This window comes from Ranitomeya imitator, chromosome 3 (genome assembly GCF_032444005.1).
Source record: "Ranitomeya imitator isolate aRanImi1 chromosome 3, aRanImi1.pri, whole genome shotgun sequence".
In the NCBI taxonomy this organism is placed as follows: Eukaryota; Metazoa; Chordata; class Amphibia; order Anura; family Dendrobatidae; genus Ranitomeya; species Ranitomeya imitator.
Window position 1 is genome coordinate 825,966,742 of NC_091284.1, and position 20,447 is coordinate 825,987,188.

General features: G+C 49.7%; 1 protein-coding gene across 1 annotated transcript in view; it reads left to right on the forward strand.

The window, feature by feature from the left end:
* The first annotated feature begins 649 nt into the window (after positions 1 to 649).
* RELT (RELT TNF receptor) overlaps positions 650 to 20,447 on the forward strand; it is a 46,125-nt gene continuing 26,327 nt past the window's right edge. The window contains exons 1-2 of the mRNA XM_069759425.1: positions 650 to 912; positions 17,937 to 18,015. Coding sequence (XP_069615526.1) covers positions 17,974 to 18,015 — 42 coding nt within the window. The 5' untranslated portion in view covers positions 650 to 912; positions 17,937 to 17,973. The remainder of the gene's footprint in view (positions 913 to 17,936; positions 18,016 to 20,447) is intronic.

A 20,447-nucleotide genomic window follows, 5' to 3' on the forward strand; every position in this document is an offset into this window, starting at 1 on the left:
TGGGCAATATACTACGTGGCTGGGCAATATACTACGTGGCTGGGCAATATACTACGTGACTGGGCAATATACTACGTGGCTGGGCAATATACTACGTGGCTGGGCAATATACTACGTGGCTGGGCAATATACTACGTGGCTGGGCAATATACTACGTGGCTGGGCAATATACTACGTGGCTGGGCAATATACTACGTGGCTGGGCAATATACTACGTGGCTGAGCAATATACTACGTGGCTGGGCAATATACTACGTGGCTGGGCAATATACTACGTGGCTGGGCAATATACTACGTGGCCATGCATATTCTAGATTAGAATACCCGATGCGTTAGAATCGGGCCACCATCCAAAGACATACTGATAGGGAATTTAGATTGTGAGTCCCAACGGGGACAGCGATGATAATGTGTGCAACCTGTAAAGCGCTGCGGAATATGTTAGCGCTATAAAAAAATAAAGATTATTATTTATCTAGTGGGACATAAGGAGGATCAGTGGCTATAGGATCCATTCCCCAGGAGCCGCAGTGTCATTCCCACATGTGGCCGCCAGGTGTCCTCGGCGCTGTGTGCAGAGAAGAGGCGCCGCGGGGAGTGACGTCACGCTGAGTTTCGGGTAATAAGCTGCTGAGGATCGAAAGAGCTCAGAGCGGCTCCTCACCTGGTGTGTGCGGTCACGGTGCTGGCGGGTCGGAGCGGCTCCTCACCTGGTGTGTGCGGTCACGGTGCTGGCGGGTCGGAGCGGCTCCTCACCTGGTGTGTGCGGTCACGGTGCTGGCGGGTCGGAGCGGCTCCTCACCCGGTGTGTCCGGTGATAGCGGCTCCTCACCTGGTCTGTGATTCCTACATCTGAGGATTGAGCCCCGGAGACTCATCACACCGACTTTTGTACATTTCCCGGATCTTACGGTGAGTTCTGGCTGGAAGTTACAATGAGTGGACCGGAGAGGGGTGAGAGCGCCGCTCCTCAGGGTAAGGAGAGCCTGCAGAATGGATTTTTGGAAATTGCTGAAGAAGTGTGAAGTTTGAGGGACATTTGCAGGTTAATGATCTACAGTGGAGTCAGGGGGTCTCTGTGTGTGTGTGTGTGTGTGTGTTGTGGGGGTCTGTGTGTGTGTGTGTGTGTGTGTTGTGGGGGTCTGTGTGTGTGTGTGTGTGTGTGTTGTGGGGGTCTGTGTGTGTGTGTGTGTGTTGTGGGGGTCTGTGTGTGTGTGTGTGTGTGTGTGTTGTGGGGGTCTGTGTGTGTGTGTGTGTGTGTTGTGGGGGTCTGTGTGTGTGTGTGTGTGTGTGTGTGTGTTGTGGGGGTCTGTGTGTGTGTGTGTGTGTTGTGGGGGTCTGTGTGTGTGTGTGTTGTGGGGGTCTGTGTGTGTGTGTGTGTGTGTGTGTGTGTGTTGTGGGGGTCTGTGTGTGTGTGTGTGTGTGTGTGTGTTGTGGGGGTCTCTGTGTGTGTGTGTGTTGTGGGGGTCTCTGTGTGTGTGTGTGTTGTGGGTTCTCTGTGTGTGTGTGTGTGTTGTGGGTTCTCTGTGTGTGTGTGTGTGTTGTGGGGGTCTCTGTGTGTGTTGTGGGGTCTCTGTGTTGTGGGGGTCTCTGTGTGTGTGTTGTGGGGGTCTCTGTGTGTGTGTGTGTGTGTGTGTGTGTGTTGTGGGGGTCTCTGTGTGTGTGTGTGTGTTGTGGGGGTCTCTGTGTGTGTTGTGGGGTCTCTGTGTTGTGGGGGTCTCTGTGTGTGTGTTGTGGGGGTCTCTGTGTGTGTGTGTGTGTGTGTGTGTGTGTGTTGTGGGGGTCTCTGTGTGTGTTGTGGGGTCTCTGTGTTGTGGGGGTCTCTGTGTGTGTGTGTGTTGTGGGGGTCTCTGTGTGTGTGTGTGTGTGTGTTGTGGGGGTCTCTGTGTGTGTGTGTGTGTGTGTGTGTGTGTGTGTTGTGGGGGTCTCTGTGTGTGTGTTGTTGTGGGGTTCTCTGTGTGTGTTGTGGGGTTCTCTGTGTGTGTGTTGTGGGGGTCTCTGTGTGTGTGTGTGTGTGTGTGTGTGTGTTGTTGTGGGGGTCTCTGTGTGTTGTGGGGTTCTGTGTGTGTGTTGTGGGGTTCTGTGTGTGTGTTGTGGGGTTCTCTGTGTGTGTGTTGTGGGGGTCTCTGTGTGTGTGTGTGTGTGTGTGTGTTGTTGTGGGGGTCTCTGTGTGTTGTGGGGGTCTCTGTGTGTTGTGGGGTTCTCTGTGTGTGTTGTTGTGGGGGTCTCTGTGTGTGTGTGTGTCTCTCTGTGTGTGTTGTTGTGGGGGTCTCTGTGTGTGTGTGTGTGTGTGTGTGTGTGTGTTGTGGGGTCTCTGTGCTCTGCAGGCCGGTGCTGTGTCCTTCTGACATTGCAGCAGTCGCTGTGGTCCCGGCCCAGATCTATCTGTAGGTGATGATGTGATGTCCGGATCCTGCAGCCTCCGCTCTCCTGGATGTTACTTCTGTCACTTGTGTTACATTGTGTCCAGCAGCCGATATACAGTATATACCTCCAGCTCCGACACATTGTCCCCTCCTGCAGGTTGGGTGTTGGGGCATCTGGTGTTCGCCCCTCTGTGACCTGAGATGGGCGAAATTCCTCTAAAACAAGCAGAGGCATAGCTAGGGTTAGGGTCCAGAGAGGGGGGGGGGAGGGGCGAAGCTTCAGAGTGGCCCCTAACCAGGTAACCTGGAGAACCTCAGCAGATGACTGCGCTATTACTGCAGATAATCTCTATATAAGGGTACCGTCTCACAGTGGCACTTTGGTCGCTACGACTGCACGATCCGTGACGCTCCAGCATCGCTCCAATATCGCTCCAGCGTCGTAGACTGCAGTCACACTTCACAGTGCACGACGCTGGAGCGATAATTTCATGACGTATGTGCGATGTAGAAGCCGTTGGTTTCTATGCGCACATCGTATACAATATCGTGCACACCTTTGTTACACCATGCGATCATGCCGCCACAGCGGGACACTAGACGACGAAAGTTTCAAACGATCTGCTACGACGTACGATTCTCAGCGGGGTCCCTGATCGCAGGAGCGTGTCAGACACTGCGAGATCGTAACTATATCGCTGGAACGTCACGAATCGTGCCGTTGTAGCGATCAAAATGCCACTGTGTGACCGTACCTTAACGACCAACATGGATATTACTGCCATATGGTCAGTGGTAGATACCAGTCCTGCAGAACATATAAGAGATCACTGCACAGTTACAGATAATCTCTTACCGCTGACGTTCTCTGATGGAATCCTTCATTTTTTTCCCGTCTTTTCCATCTGGCCCAGACCGACATGACAACTTCTTCCAGCAACAACTCGTCTGCAGAGAAGACAGCAAAGACACCATCTATTCCCAACCTGCACAAACTCCTCATCCTGCTGATACCCCAATACTGAGCCTCTGCTGCCGTATGTGTCCCTATTACTGCCCCTAATACCCCAATACTGAGCCGCTGCTGCCGTATGTGTCCCTATTACTGCCACTGATACCCCAATACTGAACCTCTGCTGCCGTATGTGTCCCTATTACTGCACCTGATACCCCAATACTGAGCCACTGCTGCCATATGTGTCCCTATTACTGCCCCTGATACCCCAATACTGAGCCGCTGCTGCCGTATGTGTCCCTATTACTGCCCCTGATACCCCAATACTGAGCCGCTGCTGCCGTATGTGTCCTTATTACTACACCTGATACCCCAATACTGAGCCGCTGCTGCCGTATGTGTCCCTATTACTGCCCCTGATACCCCAATACTGAGCCGCTGCTGCCGTATGTGTCCCTATTACTGCCCCTGATACCCCAATACTGAGCCTCTGCTGCCGTATGTGTCCTTATTACTACACCTGATACCCCAATACTGAGCCGCTGCTGCCGTATGTGTCCTTATTACTGCACCTGATACCCCAATACTGAGCCGCTGCTGCCATATGTGTCCCTATTACTGCACCTGATACCCCAATACTGAGCCTCTGCTGCCGTGTGTGTCCCTATTACTGCCCCTGATACCCCAATACTGAGCCGCTGCTGCCGTATGTGTCCCTATTACTGCACCTGATACCCAGATACTGAGCCGCTGCTGCCGTATGTGTCCCTATTACTGCACCTGATACCCAGATACTGAGCCTCTGCTGCCGTATGTGTCCCTATTACTGCCCCTGATACCCCAATACTGAGCCGCTGCTGCTGTATGTGTCCCTATTACTGCACCTGATACCCCAATACTGAGCCTCTGCTGCCGTGTGTGTCCCTATTACTGCCCCTGATACCCCAATACTGAGCCGCTGCTGCCGTATGTGTCCCTATTACTGCACCTGATACCCAGATACTGAGCCTCTGCTGCCATATGTGTCCCTATTACTGCACCTGATACCCCAATACTGAGCCGCTGCTGCCGTATGTGTCCCTATTACTGCACCTGATACCCAGATACTGAGCCGCTGCTGCCGTATGTGTCCCTATTACTGCACCTGATACCCAGATACTGAGCCTCTGCTGCCGTATGTGTCCCTATTACTGCCCCTGATACCCCAATACTGAGCCGCTGCTGCTGTATGTGTCCCTATTACTGCACCTGATACCCCAATACTGAGCCTCTGTTGCCGTATGTGTCCCTATTACTGCCACTGATACCCCAATACTGAGCCTCTGCTGCCGTATGTGTCCCTATTACTGCACCTGATACCCCAATACTGAGCCGCTGCTGCCGTATGTGACCCTATTACTGCACCTGATACCCCAATACTGAGCCTCTGCTGCCGTATGTGTCCCTATTACTGCCCCTGATACCCCAATACTGAGCCTCTGCTGCCGTATGTGTCTCTATTACTGCACCTGTTACCCCAATACTGACCGCTGCTGCTGCCGTATGTGTCCCTATTACTGCACCTGATACCCCAATACTGAGCCGCTGCTGCCGTATGTGACCCTATTACTGCACCTGCTGTGTGGTTCTCTGTGCCCTCTAAATTCTAAAGCACCCCTCTATAATATAGTAAAACTGAGTGCAAGTACCCATATTTTGCCCCCTAGAAAATAATATTACCCTGTGTGCCCCTTTGATAGCCACATTAACCTGAGTTCCCCTATAACAATAAGTGCCCAATTTACATTTAATAATGTCCCGAATCTTCCCCTGTACAGCTCCCCCATTACCCTTTATAATGCACCCACACAGTATACTGACTCCTTAGTAGCCCCCAAACTGTTTGATGGCTCCAACAATGTATAATGACCCCCACCCTGTAATCTCCATACTGTATGATGTCCCCCTAGACAGCCTCCATATACAGTAGCATAATGCACCAAATAGTCCACAATATAGTATAATGTACTTCGCATAGGCAGACACTATAGCATAAGGCAGCCCCCATAGTCAGACCCTGTAGTAAGGCAGCACCCCCATATAGGCAGACCCTGTAATAAGGCAGCACCCCCGTAGGCAGACTCTGTAGGATAAGGCAGCACCCCCATAGGCAGACCCTGTAATAAGGCGGCAGACCCTGTAATAAGGTAGCACCGCCATAGTCAGACCTTGTAATAAGGCGAAAGACACAAAAAAGAGAATAGTAAAACCAAAAACACTCAGTTTGAAAAAAATATTGCAGTAATCCGCAAGTGCTAGTAAAAGATGTAAAAAACAGGGTATTTGGTTGATACCAGATACCAGATGATCAGGTTTTTAAATACATCAGATAGGGATTGCATACATTAGTTAGGACTGCTCTGATAAGGGTATACCGTGAAGTTTGGTGGAGCAGCTTAGTATACATTTTTTGCAAAAAACGTATCAACCAAATACCCTGTTTTTTACATCTTTTACTAGCACTTGCGGATTACTGCAATATTTTTTTTTTCAAACTGAGTGTTTTTGGTTTTACTATTCTCTTTTGTGTCTTCAGGTTTCTTGGTGGTGTGTGAACATGATCCTACAGACTTGTTCACTGTGCAAGTAGCCCATGTGTTCCTCTTGTAATAAGGCGGCAGACCCTGTAATAAGGTAGCACCCATAGTCAGACCCTGTAATAAGGTAGAGCCCCCATAGTCAGACCCTGTAATAAGGTAGCACCCCCATAGTCAGACCCTGTAATAAGGCAGCCCCCATAGTCAGACCCTGTAATAAGGCAGCCCCCATAGTCAGACCCTGTAATAAGGCGGCACCCCCATAGTCAGACCCTGTAATGAGGCGGCACCCCCATAGTCAGACCCTGTAATGAGGCGGCACCCCCATAGTCAGACCCTGTAATGAGGCGGCACCCCCATAGTCAGACCCTGTAATAAGGTAGCGCCCCCATAGGCAGACCCTGTAATAAGGCGGCACCCCCATAGTCAGACCCTGTAATAAGGCGGCACCCCCATAGTCAGACCCTGTAATGAGGCAGCAGCACCCATTAAAAAAAAAACAAAAAAAAAAACCTCTCTTCCTGGTTCCTGCGCTGCTCCCGCTGATCTCCTGACAGCGGGCGCCGGGCAGTGATTTAATCAAGCCCACTGTCAGTGTTGGCGACGTCAGACACCGACACTGACAGGGGGATGATGGGAGAAGGAGCGCAGCGCTCCTTCTCTCATCATTGCGGTCAGCTGTATCGGCTAAATGCCGGTACAGCTGATCTTCCGATGACGGTGGGGGGCCCATTGCTGGCACCGGCCCCCTGCCTGCTCAGAGGCCCCATAGCGGCAGAGCAGGGAGATCGATTCTCCCTGCTCTTCCGCAGAAAGTAACTGTATCGGCACGCTGTGCACACGCACATGTAGTTACAGTAGCGTAGCTCCGGGTGGGCCCCCTCAGAGCACCAGGCCCGGGCGCCCGCACCCTCTGCCCCCCGGTAGTTACGCTACTGAAAACAAGCGGTCCCCGGCAGGGTCTCCTGGACTTCTCTATATGACGGAGAGGGAATCTCCTAGTAATGCAGGTCACTGGCACCGGCTGCCCCCCCCCTCCCCTCCTGGCACCTGGTCCCCATCCCCCCCTCCTGGCGCACCTGCGAGATCCCCCACTGGCAGATGCGCAGGGTCCCGACTCGGCTCCTCCACAGGCCGCTGTGCTGTAGAGGATGACACGTTACATGGATTTTCTTTTGAAGACAGTAATTTTTTTTTTTTTTTTGTCTTCCAATTATGACAGATTGATCCTGTAGTTGGATTTAGTAAGAAGCCCCCTCCCCCATACGGTTTATTATATTTATTTTTTGAGCAGCATTGATTCCTCATGTGAACGGGTTACATGAAAAGTACAAATATAGAATATGGTGAACAAGCTACAATGACAGACTAGTACAGAGGGGAGAGGACCCTGCCCTCGGGGGCTTACGGTCTATTAGATAATGGGGACAGTGGGTTGTGGGCAGTTGGCGGCTCTGGGGTGGAGGTGGCCGTGGGGTCATTGCAGGTTGTATCTTTCTGGAACAGATGAGTTTTCAAGTTCCATCTGAAGGTTCTGATTGTGGTGGATAATCACATGTGTTGGGGCATAGAATTCCAGAGGAAGAAGGACATTTGGGTCAAGTCTTAGAGGCGATTGGGTGAAGAACGTGTAAGTGTGGAGGAGAGAAGGAGGTCTTGGGAGGCAGAGCTGTGGAGTCGGTAAGCCAAACCTCCGACTCCTCCATTCCCATGTCACCAACTCCGACTCCACCAAAATGGGCTCTGACTCCAATTCCACAGCCCGGTTAGGAGGTCCAGAGGTTGTGTTGGAAGATCACGGGAGATTAGTTTGGAGATATATGGAGGAGTCAGATTATGGACGGCCTTGTAGGTCTTTGTTAGTAGTTTGAACTGGAGATGTTGGGGAATTGAAAGCCAATGAAGAGATTTGCAGAGGGGAGAGATAAACTAGTCGAGCGGCAGAGTATAAGGCTGAATGGAGCCGTACGAGTGTTGGCAGGGAGGCCACAGAGGAGGATATTGCAGGAGATGATGAGGGCACTAACCTTTTAGTAGATTCAGGGCTGAGGAAAGGTCAAATTCTGGAAATATTTTTGAGGTGGAAAGAGCTTGGATGTGCAGTTTGATGGACAGGACAGAGACAAGTTACTCTGAGGCAGCGGACTTCTGGTCCTGCAGAGAGCGTGGTATCCTTAATGGTGATAGATCAGGTAGGGGAGATCTATGAGGTGGAGGAAAGATGATGAGTTTGGTTTTGTCTTCGTTGAATTTTAAGTGAGAGGAGAAGGAGGCTATGGCTGATAGACACGATGTGATTCTGGACAGCAGTGAGGTGCCATCTGGGCCAGAGAGGTAGATCTGAGTTTCATCAGTGTACACATGATGCTGGAAGCCATGGGTCTTTATTAGTTGTTCCCGGCTAACGGTATAGATGGAGAAGATTAGGGGCCCCAGAACAGAGCCTTGAGGGACAGAGAGGGTGGGATGAGGAGGTCGTGTGGAAGATGTTAAATGTGAGGTATGAGGCGATCCAGAATAGGGCGAGGTGTTTGATGTCAAGGGAAGAAAGCATCTGTAGTAGGAGGCAGTGGTCAAATGTGTCGCAGGCAAGGGGACTGACCTAGGAGCACAGAGAATTGTCCATTGGCTTCGGCAGTAAGTCGTTAGTAATTTTGGTCAGGGCAGTTTCGGTGGAGTGGTGGGGACAGAAGCCGGATTGTAGGTTGTTAGTCGGCTAGATGAGGGGTGAGAGGAAAGTTCAGCGTGGACGTGCTGTTCAAGGACTTTGGAGGCGAGTGGGAATAGCAGCATGGCGCGATAGCTGGACGTACAGGTGGAGGGATGGTTTATTCAGGATAGGTGTGATCGTGGTATGTTTGAAAGGGAAGGTTCCAGAGGTTAGTGATGGGTTGAGGAGACGGGTTTGGGTCAGGATAAGCCTGGTGGTGAGATTGGGGAGGAGATGGGATGGGGTCAAGTGCACAAGTGGAGAGCTGCGACTTGGAGAGGAGGACATGAGTGAGCTCTCCTCTCCCATGGTTTATGCCGGATTTGTTGTTACCGGAGCGTTTATTTTACTTTTTAAAAAATAAAATAATTTCAAATATTTCGCAAAATGACTCTTGTGATGGTGCACGAGCTTCTACATGGAATTAAGGGGTTGTCCCCTTTCCGCAAAACTTTAAACTGCGGTACTTCGAAGAAAAAGAAAAAAAAAAACTACTTGTCATCCCATGGAGGGACGACTCTCTGCTACTACCCCGATCTGAGCGCTGATATCATGTAGACACCGCTGCAGCCAATCACCAAGCTCGCTGGCTCTGCTTGTGTAGAGCTGTTGAGTTCACTGATTGGCTGCAGCCAGAGACCAGGGCAGTAATGGATAGCCGGCCACAGCTTGTAGCCTAAAGTTTTTCTGAAAGGGGACAACTCCTGTAGTAAGGTCCCCTGTGCTGCACTTGTGAGGAGGGGGATGGGCGGTAGATCATTGTTCTTCTCTCCAGGTAATGTCCTGAATACACAGCCCCCCACAGACTGGCCGGAGACAGGACTCTGGAGGAGGAGGGTCGGCCATTCTGGGTCGCTGGGTTGGAGGTTTGCATTGCTCACCCAAAGCAAACTTTATAGACAGGACAAAGGTTTTCAGTGGTGATGATTCCCTATCCATGTGGTAACTTGCGGACCACTGGGACCCCCATCAACCCTGAAAATGGCCGTCTTTAATGGAGCTTGACCTCTGCTGCGTTCATAGGTCTGCCGGGAAGTGGTCGAGCACAGCGCTCCGCTTTCCCCACAACTCCTATAGACCATGAATGGAGGTCGAGCATGCGCATGTGGGGCACGGCTGAGGACCCCCGCTCTCTGGGTCGTTGGGGCGCTCTACCTAAAGGTACCGTCACACTCAGCGACGCTGCAGCGATATAGACAACGAGCCGATCGCTGGAGCGTCGCTGTTTAGGTCGCTGTAGAGACGTCAAACACAGCAGCTCCAGAACGATGCAGGAGCGATCCAGTGACGTAACGGCGACTCGCTTATCGTTCTCGCTGGTTGTTAGCTCCATGTAAAACATTGCTGGCGTCGTTGCTTTTGCTGTCAAACACGACGATACACGCCGACCTGACGACAAAATAAAGTTCTGGACTTCTAGCTCCGACCAGCGATGGCACAGCGGGATCCAGATCGCTGCTGCGTGTCAAACACAACGAGATCCAGGACGCTGCAACGTCACGGATCGTTGTCATTCTCGTTGTAAAGTTGCTGAGTGTGAAGGTACCTTAAGTCATTGCCGCGTTCTGAGCTGCTTTTTCTGGGTGCTGCTGTTTCTGCAGAGCAGATATCTTCTGGTTTCCGTCTTCTGCTTCTCTTTTCGTTTTCCGTATAAATAGATGTGATCTCGCTGTGACATCCGGAAGCTGCAGACGAGGCGTCCGCACAAACGTCGTCTTCCCACTCGTGTCACACCGGCCTCGTAGTTGTGTGGAGCTGCAGGGCCCACGTTCCCCGCTGGTGACCGGCAGTGTTGTGGTCACGTCTCTGCCTGGTTCTCGCCGTCGGCTGGGACGCTGCTGCTGTTGTGGTTTACCAGAGTTACCTTTCTTGTTCCCCTAACTGTTGTTGGTGGGGGGGGGCTTTGTCTGCCTTCTCACAGATCCGGGGGGGGGGGGGGGGGGGGTGTTATACCCACAGAGTAGATTCCCCAGGATTTGGGGATTTTTATTAGGGGGGAGAGCAGTTGGGGTGGGTGTTTAGTCACTTTTTAGAGAACTTTCTCTTGACACCATGTACAAAACAAATTGTGCCCTTTTCCAGATACCTGTCCTGCTCTCACCCATACACATTCATGCTGTGAGGTCACCCAGAAACGGTCGGACCTGTTGAAATCCAATATGTCTGATCCTTTATTTATTTTTTTTAAATGCACATCTGCCAACAGGCGGTGGTCCTACTGATCCTCCACTTGTAGTAATGTAGAGGCCCAGTTCTCTGCATTGTTCATGTGTCTGGGCAGCCGGAGCGGGAGGAGGGGCGGCTACATGACAAATACAATGGATGACCAGGGTGTCTCCTGTCCCGAGGATGTGAATGACATCAATTACCCCACACAGGGCAGGACTGGCCCATATCTGCTCTCCCTGCCCCGGGCCGCCATACTATTATAGTACTTATCCCAGTATGAGCCGTGTCCATTGCTACAATGAGTTTTATATCAATTGGTTAAAATCTCTAAAGGTACCGTCACACTAAGCGACGCTGCAGCGATACCGACAACGATCCGGATCGCTGCAGCGTCGCTGTTTGGTCGCTGGAGAGCTGTCACACAGACCGCTCTCCAGCGACCAACGATCCCGAGGTCCCCGGTAACCAGGGTAAACATCGGGTTACTAAGCGCAGGGCCGCGCTTAGTAACCCGATGTTTACCCTGGTTACCATCCTAAAAAGTAAAAAAACAAACGCTACATACTTACCTACCGCTGTCTGTCCTCGGCGCTCTGCTTCTCTGGTTTGGCTGTGAGCGCCGGGCAGCCAGAAAGCAGAGCGGTGACGTCACTGCTCTGCTTTCCGGCTGACCGACGCTCACAGCCAGTACAGGAGGAGTGCAGAGCACAGCGCTGGAGGACAGAGAGCGGTAGGTAAGTATGTAGTGTTTTTTTTTTTTTTTTTTTTTACTTTAACGATGGTAACCAGGGTAAACATCGGGTTACTAAGCGCGGCCCTGCTCTTAGTTACCCGATGTTTACCCTGGTTACCAGCAAAGACATCGCTGAATCGGTGTCACACACGCCGATTCAGCGATGTCTACGGGGAGTCCAGCGACGAAATAAAGTTCTGGACTTTCTTCCCCGACCAGCGACAGCACAGCAGGGGCCTGATCGCTGCTGCCTGTCACACTGGACGATATCACTAGCGAGGACGCTGCAACGTCACGGATCGCTAGCGATATCGTCTAGTGTGACAGTACCTTAAATCAAAATTTTTATGCAACTTTATATAATACATTTTTTTTTTTTTTTGTCAACTCTTCCCAATTTTTTTTTTTTTTTTTTTTTTTTTCAAGATTTGTTTGCTGTCGCTGAATGATGACACTTTTTTTTTTTTCCCATTCAGAGCCAGCAATCAGGTCCACAGCGGGTCCAAAGCACATCAGCAGCAGCAGCTCGGCCTCCACCATCTGCTGCAGGTTTGCTACAATGGACCAGGCTGCAGTTTAGTCTACACTGGACACAATTTGTATCCTCTGAGAAAGTACAGGATTACTGGTTCTGAGTGGAATCAAGTGTATCATTCACTGACAGCAAGCGGTGAAATGCAAAGTATCACAGCCTGTTTTGTGATTGTGCTTCCGATAAAAGCTGAATAAAAAAAAAAAAATATATATATATATATATATATATATATATATATATATATATATATATATATATATATATATATATATATATTTATTTATTGTTATAGCGCCATTTATTCCATGGCGCTTTACATGTGAGGAGGGGTATACATAATGAAAACGGGTACAATAATCTTAAACAATACAAGTCATAACTGGTACAGGAGGAATGAGGACCCTGCCCGCAAAGGCTCACAATCTATATATATATATATATATATATATATATATATATATATAATTTTTTTTTTTTTTTTTATAGCCTGACTTGATGTGCATTTTATTTATTTTTTTAAATATTTTTCCCCAATCTGTTATCTTCCGGTGCACGTCTCGCTGTTGGCCCCAGAAAAGCGACCACGGACCACATCTGCGTGAAGTAGATAAGCGGCAGCGTGTTTACTGATGTTGCTGGTAGAGCCGCCTCGGGGTGCACACAGTGTCCGCTCATCGCTGCACAGGACACTTGGGAAATAGCTAGAATTGTTTTTCTTGCTCCTCTTGTCTTTGTACATGTTAAAACTGACAAAAAAAAAACTCAAGCTGGTGGAAGTGCAGATGTCAGGGTAGCCAGGCAGCTTGTGGGCACTTGGTCAGGAATCGAAAATTCAGCGCCACATTCACACTGTGCAGGGTCACACTAAGAACAGAAGGAGTCATTGTTGACGTGAAATGCGTCTGTCCCTTGCCTCTGTCCCTGCCTGTCTTCCTTGCATCTGACCCTTCCTTCTGGCCCTGCCTTCCTTGCCTCTGACCCTTCCTTCTGTCCCTGTGGCCCTGCCTTCCTTGCCTCTGACCCTTCCTTGCCTCTGACCCTTCCTTCTATCCCTCTGGCCCTGCGTTCCTTGCCTCTGACCCTTCCTTGCCTCTGACCCTTCCTTGCCTCTGACCCTTCCTTGCCTCTGACCCTTCCTTGCCTCTGACCCTTCCTTGCCTCTGACCCTTCCTTGCCTCTGACCCTTCCTTCTATCCCTCTGACCCTTCCTTGCCTCTGACCCTTCCTTCTGTCCCTGTGGCCCTGCGTTCCTTGCCTCTGACCCTTGCTTGCCTCTGGCCCTGCCTTCAGTCCCTCTGATCCTTCTTTCTGTCCCTGTGGCCCTGCCTCTCTTGCCTCTGACCCTTCTATCCCTCTGACCCTTCTATCCTTCTGACCCTTCTATGCCTCTGACCCTTCTATGCCTCTGACCCTTCTATGCCTCTGACCCTTCTATGCCTCTGACCCTTCTATGCCTCTGACCCTTCTATGCCTCTGACCCTTCTATGCCTCTGACCCTTCTATGCCTCTGACCCTTCTATGCCTCTGACCCTTCTATGCCTCTGACCCTTCTATGCCTCTGACCCTTCTATGCCTCTGACCCTTCTATGCCTCTGACCCTTCTATGCCTCTGACCCTTCTATGCCTCTGACCCTTCCTTCTGTCCCTGACCCTTCCTTGCCTCTGACCCTTCCTTCTGTCCCTGTGGCCCTCCCTTCCTTGCCTCTGACCCTTCCTTCTGTCCCTGTGGCCCTTCCTTCCTTGCCTCTGACCCTTCCTTCCTTGCCTCTGACCCTTCCTTCCTTGCCTCTGACCCTTCCTTCCTTGCCTCTGACCCTTCCTTCCTTGCCTCTGACCCTTCCTTCTGTCCCTGTGGCCCTGCCTTCCTTGCCTCTGACCCTTCCTTCTGTCCCTGTGGCCCTGCCTTCCTTGCCTCTGACCCTTCCTTCTGTCCCTTACCCTTTCTTGCCTCTGACCCTTCCTTTCTTGCCTCTGACCCTTCCTTTCTTGCCTCTGACCCTTCCTTTCTTGCCTCTGACCCTTCCTTTCTTGCCTCTGACCCTTCCTTCCTTGCCTCTGACCCTTCCTTCTGTCCCTGACCCTTCATTGCCTCTGACCCTTCCTTCTGTCCCTTACCCTTTCTTGCCTCTGACCCTTCCTTTCTTGCCTCTGACCCTTCCTTTCTTGCCTCTGACCCTTCCTTCCTTGCCTCTGACCCTTCCTTCTGTCCCTGACCCTTCATTGCCTCTGACCCTTCCTTCTGTCCCTTACCCTTTCTTGCCTCTGACCCTGCATCTCTTGCCTCTGACCCTTCCTTTCTTGCCTCTGACCCTTCCTTTCTTGCCTCTGACCCTTCCTTTCTTGCCTCTGACCCTTCCTTTCTTGCCTCTGACCCTTCCTTTCTTGCCTCTGACCCTTCCTTTCTTGCCTCTGACCCTTCCTTCCTTGCCTCTGACCCTTCCTTCTGTCCCTGACTCTTCATTGCCTCTGACCCTTCCTTCTGTCCCTTACCCTTTCTTGCCTCTGACCCTTCCTTTCTTGCCTCTGACCCTTCCTTTCTTGCCTCTGACCCTTCCTTCCTTGCCTCTGACCCTTCCTTCCTTGCCTCTGACCCTGCCTTCCTTGCCTCTGACCCTTCCTTCTGTCCCTCTGACCCTTCCTTCTGTCCCTCTGACCCTGCCTTCTGTCCCTCTGACCCTGCCTTCTGTCCCTCTGACCCTGCCTTCCTTGCCTCTGACCCTGCCTTCCTTGCCTCTGACCCTTCCCTCTGACCCTTCCTTGCCTCTGACATTGAAGTTCTTGTCCGGCTCATTGCACCGGTGTCAGAGATGCGCCATAGACCCCAGGGACGGCTGCGTCTTATGATGCAGAATATGCCGGATTATTGGAATTGTCAGTGCTGGATGTTATGGCCGTATGAACCCTTTAGTTGCCGGGCTCAGTGCGGCCCCATTCTCTATAGAGCCGTCCCTCTGTATTATTCATTCCCTGCGTTGTGCGCTGACAATGGCGGCCTTGTGCCGTCAGCTGCAGCCTCCTACATAATGCAGAGAGGAGATCGTGTGTCCTCCATGATGAGGCCGTCTCCGCAGAGTCATCGATGGACCTTGCGCCCCCACCGGCGTCACACAATTGGGGCTTTTTATTTATTTCCTTCATCATTTTGTCTCTTCCTCATTATTTTAGCAACAGTTTATCCGGTATTGCGAAATCTGCGGGTAGGACGGGTGCGTGTCCCGAGGCGATGGTAGTGGTGGCGCCAGATCAGTCATCATCGCCCGTGTGATGGGTGTGATCATCATGTTTCCTCCTCGTTCTTCATCAATTTCACAATTTATCTACTTCCGGGAAAGCTGGGTGATGATGGAAATGGATGGACATCCAGCTTTTCCAGGCTCCTGATGTATATTAATACTTTCCCAGGGTCCTGAATGGCAGATGTACTGCCATCTGGGTACATTGGTAGGCAATGTCGGTTGTCCTGTGGACATCACCCTTTTTTTTTTTTTTGTCCGGTCCTTCATTGTTGTCTGATTCTGGGAAAGCTGGGTGATATCCAATATGGCCACAATCACTGCTGCTGCGCTCCTTAGTTGTGAGCGGAGGATGTACATAGAACATCATGTTCAGGCAGGTTTATCTTTCAGGGTCCAAGGAAAGTTGGGTGGTCTTCAGAGACTTATTGAAGGCCCCCGCCTCCCTCCTTTCTTGAGGGCACGGATCTGTCAGCGTTACTTCCGGCGCTGGACGCGGCTCAGCCCTCATGTTCTTGTGTCCGACTTCTTCCAATTTCGTAAAATCTCGTGTGATGTCCCCCAGGGTGGTCCGGCTCTGACCTTCTGCTCCGCCTCGTTAGAGTAAGGCTTTCCCTCGTTATAATGCATATACATGTCAGCCTTTACTGTAGCTTTCGCATGCAGCTCGTGCACTGGGAGGCTCTGTATGAACAGTACAGGTAGCGATTCTGCAGCGGCGCCGCTCGCCAGGATATCTTGTAATAACCCTTCACGTCTCACAGTCCGATTCTTCCTCCAGACATTTCCTTAGTCAACAGGAACCCGCAAGTTATTTTGTGCGTTTTTATGGGAATCTCCTGCGCCGGGCGACGTCACCAGGACGGGATTTCCGAGACCGATCTCCGCCAAAACCTCTGTGTAACCGGAGCTTGTTCTGACCTCACTTATAATATGGCCGGTATAATGGTGTTATGCTCCAGAGCTGCGCTCACTGTTCTCGGCACCCTCCATAGGGCAGTACATATTTGGGCTGTGAACACTATAATAGCGGTGATGCCCCTCGCCCCGACTTTCCCAGGATTGGGATATAACGAGGTGACTTCTATACTGTCACATCTGCTTCCTGCCTCTGACAGGTTTGTACAATTCCCATCTTCTGTCCTTGGGATTGATCTTTCCTGTTGTGCTCCTGAGTCAGCAGGCGCTGCACCGCTCAGGTGATGGCGCGGCCCCGACTGGTCTTTCTCCAGGTGATGCGGCGGGGGGCCGGAGGCTGGGGACCCTATAAATAACTCCGGAGCTTATTATAGGAACATGGCTCTGATGGGAGTAGAGCGCAGGGGATGGCGTCGGTGGGTGGGCGATGCAAAGGATGAGATCTGCAAACTTTTATTTCTATGTAGTGATATAGAAAACAGAATATACCTAATTACCGTATATATAATACACTACATAAAATAAAAAGCAAAACGCCCTTTTACATCTTCATAATTCTAGACTCTGAATTCCTGTTCTGTATGACGACTTATCAGTTGTCTCATGATCATCACAGACAAGACTAAAATACTAGGTAGTGCCTTATATACAGTATATAACACAGGATCAACTATTCACAATAGATGTCACAGCTCACCTCCTCCTCCTCCTGTACAATGACTGATAACACCTCTATATACAGTAGATAACACAGGATCCACCATTCACAATAGGTGATGTCACAGCTCACCTCCTCCTCCTGTACAATGACTGATAACACCTCTATATACAGTAGATAACACAGGATCCACCATTCACAATAGGTGATGTCACAGCTCACCTCCTCCTCCAACATCTCTATATACAGTAGATAACACAGGATCCACCATTCACAATAGGTGATGTCACAGCTCACCTCCTCCTCCTGTACAATGACTGTTAACACCTCTATATATGGATTGCAATGCCCGGACTGACTTAAGGTCTCCCAAATCAAAATTTCCTGCCTCGTACCGCACCCAGCCCGGGCGTTGCGGTTCGTTTATAGACTGAATCTGTGATCCCGGCTTATTGTGTTTGGGATCTACCCGACTCTGATCTAATCTGATGTTTCGCTGCTGCCAGAGGAGCCTCGGAGACCTCTGCTGTGTGCACGACTTGGTAGTTTAGTCCGTGAGACCTTAATGGCGATTGGGGGCCACCTTCCTTAACCGGACTTCATCATCCATTTTGAAAAAATAATCTTGCTCACTAGATGGACTGTCAGTTCAGTTCTTTTATATATTTTATAGTGAGGAGACACAAAGGTGGTGGTTGTCGTTTTTACCTCATCCTGGAGCTGGATTCACATTTACACTGCTCAGTACCGATGAATAATTTACTCTGTGCTGCTTAACGTAAAAAATAAATGAAAAGAAGGAATCTATTAAAGTTACTTTTTATATAACCAGAAGAAACCAGCGATCCACCAAACCGCTGCATGACCAGCTCTATCCTCGCCTACTGTATCCTCACCCATCCCTTGTAGATTGTGAGCCCTCGCGGGCAGGGTCCTCACTCCTCCTGTACCAGTCATGACTTGTATTGCTTATGATTATTGTACCTGTTCTTTATTATGTATACCCCTCCTCACATGTAAAGCGCCATGGAATAAATGGCGCTATAATAATCTGTTTTCTAATTTTTTTTGTTCCTCTCGCAGACGTTCCTCAGCAAAGACTTCACCTTACAGCAAAAAAATGAGGCGCCTCCGTGGAGTCCTGGTCTCCTGCTTGTTCACGGTAAGTTAACCCCTTCGTGGCTGCAGCAGTCTCATCCCTGCTCCATATTCCACACCTGTGTGTGAAGTCGGGGCCCCATGAAGGTCACCGAGGTTTAGGAGTGCTGTGCCCGACTGTTTAGTAAATAGGAGAATCTGCCGGGGCCGCGTTCACTCCTTTGTCTCCTCTATTGCGAAACTGCTCACGCCCTGCAAGTGTGTAGTGTCAACACTATAATAACGGGGTCTTCCTAATAAATGATGATGATGCTCTTCACTAAGAGACCTGTTGTTGAGGTTCTGCGCCTGTGACCACTTGAGCCGGATGCTGTGATTTTGAGATGACCCCCTCCCCCACCTCCATACTCTGGGTTCACGTGCTTTGGCTGTATTTCGCTGGAGGGTTGATTGTCTTGCAAAAAATGAATAATGTAACAAACGACAAAGATTCTAATAATTATATCTTGAGAGAAGTTAATTTCTACACTTATGATCCACTTCTTCGTATTCCCGCTGCCTCCTGGGGTGATGAATAAAACGGTTAAATCTACAACACTTAGGCTATGTGCACATGTTCTGGATTTCTTGCAGAAAATTCCTGAGAAAAACCTGAAATTTTCTGCAAGAAATCTGCATGCTATTTTTGGCGCGTTTTTGATCCGTTTTTTTCCGGACATTTCCCAATGCATTTTATAGTCGGAAATCCGCAAAAAAACCCCGCAAAATTAATGAACATGCTGCGTTTTTTACCGCGATGCGTTTTTTTCGTGGAAAAAAATGCATCATGTGCACAAAACATGAGGAATTCATTCTAAATGATGGGATGCATATTGTATGCTTTTTTTTTTTTTGCGTTTTTATCACGAAAAAGACGCGAAAAATCACCGTGTGCACACAGCCTAACTGTGTCCTCACTGAGGGATCAAATTACAGCTGCTTATTGAAATCTACAGAAAGGGGGAAAAACGAGTAAGATACTTACTAGAAAGCTGCAGAATGTGTTAATCTCGCCCAGAGAAGGATTCACAATTACACTGCTTAATGCTGAAGTGTTACATCTTCCATGCTGCTGCTTCCGAACATGTTTCACCTACACAGGAGTGTAGGAATCCCTTATGGCTGTGCATGGGAGACAGTAGAGCCGCTAGTCTATACCCACCAGCTCAGAGACAACTGAAAATGAGAAAAACAGCTCTGCAGTGCAGTAAACTGATGAACTATGCAGGATGCAGGTCGTATAATGAGCAGAAGTGATGTTGTTCTTATCCCCTTTGCCCACTCTCCCCACCAGCTTCTATAATATACAGGCTGTGTGTGTGTGTGTGTGTGTATATATATATATATATACAGTGGGGCAAAAAAGTATTTAGTCAGTCAGCAATAGTGCAAGTTTCACCACTTAAAAAGATGAGAGGCGTCTGTAATTTACATCATAGGTAGACCTCAACTATGGGAGACAAACTGAGAAAAAAAATCCAGAAAATCACATTGTCTGTTTTTTTAACATTTTATTTGCATATTATGGTGGAAAATAAGTATTTGGTCAAAAACAAAATTTCATCTCAATACTTTGTAATATATCCTTTGTTGGCAATGACAGAGGTCAAACGTTTTCTGTAAGTCTTCACAAGGTTGCCACACACTGTTGTTGGTATGTTGGCCCATTCCTCCATGCAGATCTCCTCTAGAGCAGTGATGTTTTTGGCTTTTCGCTTGGCAACACGGACTTTCAACTCCTTCCAAAGGTTTTCTATAGGGTTGAGATCTGGAGACTGGCTAGGCCACTCCAGGACCTTGAAATGCTTCTTACGAAGCCACTCCTTCGTTGCCCTGGCGGTGTGCTTTGGATCATTGTCATGTTGAAAGACCCAGCCACGTTTCATCTTCAATGCCCTTGCTGATGGAAGGAGGTTTGCACTCAAAATCTCACGATACATGGCCCCATTCATTCTTTCATGTACCCGGATCAGTCGTCCTGGCCCCTTTGCAGAGAAACAGCCCCAAAGCATGATGTTTCCACCACCATGCTTTACAGTAGGTATGGTGTTTGATGGATGCAACTCAGTATTCTTTTTCCTCCAAACACGACAAGTTGTGTTTCTACCAAACAGTTCCAGTTTGGTTTCATCAGACCATAGGACATTCTCCCAAAACTCCTCTGGATCATCCAAATGCTCTCTAGCAAACTTCAGACGGGCCCGGACATGTACTGGCTTAAGCAGTGGGACACGTCTGGCACTGCAGGGTCTGAGTCCATGGTGGCGTAGTGTGTTACTTATGGTAGGCCTTGTTACATTGGTCCCAGCTCTCTGCAGTTCATTCACTAGGTCCCCCCGCATGGTTCTGGGATTTTTGCTCACCGTTCTTGTGATCATTCTGACCCCACGAGGTGGGATTTTGTGTGGAGCCCCAGATCGAGGGAGATTATCAGTGGTCTTGTATGTCTTCCGTTTT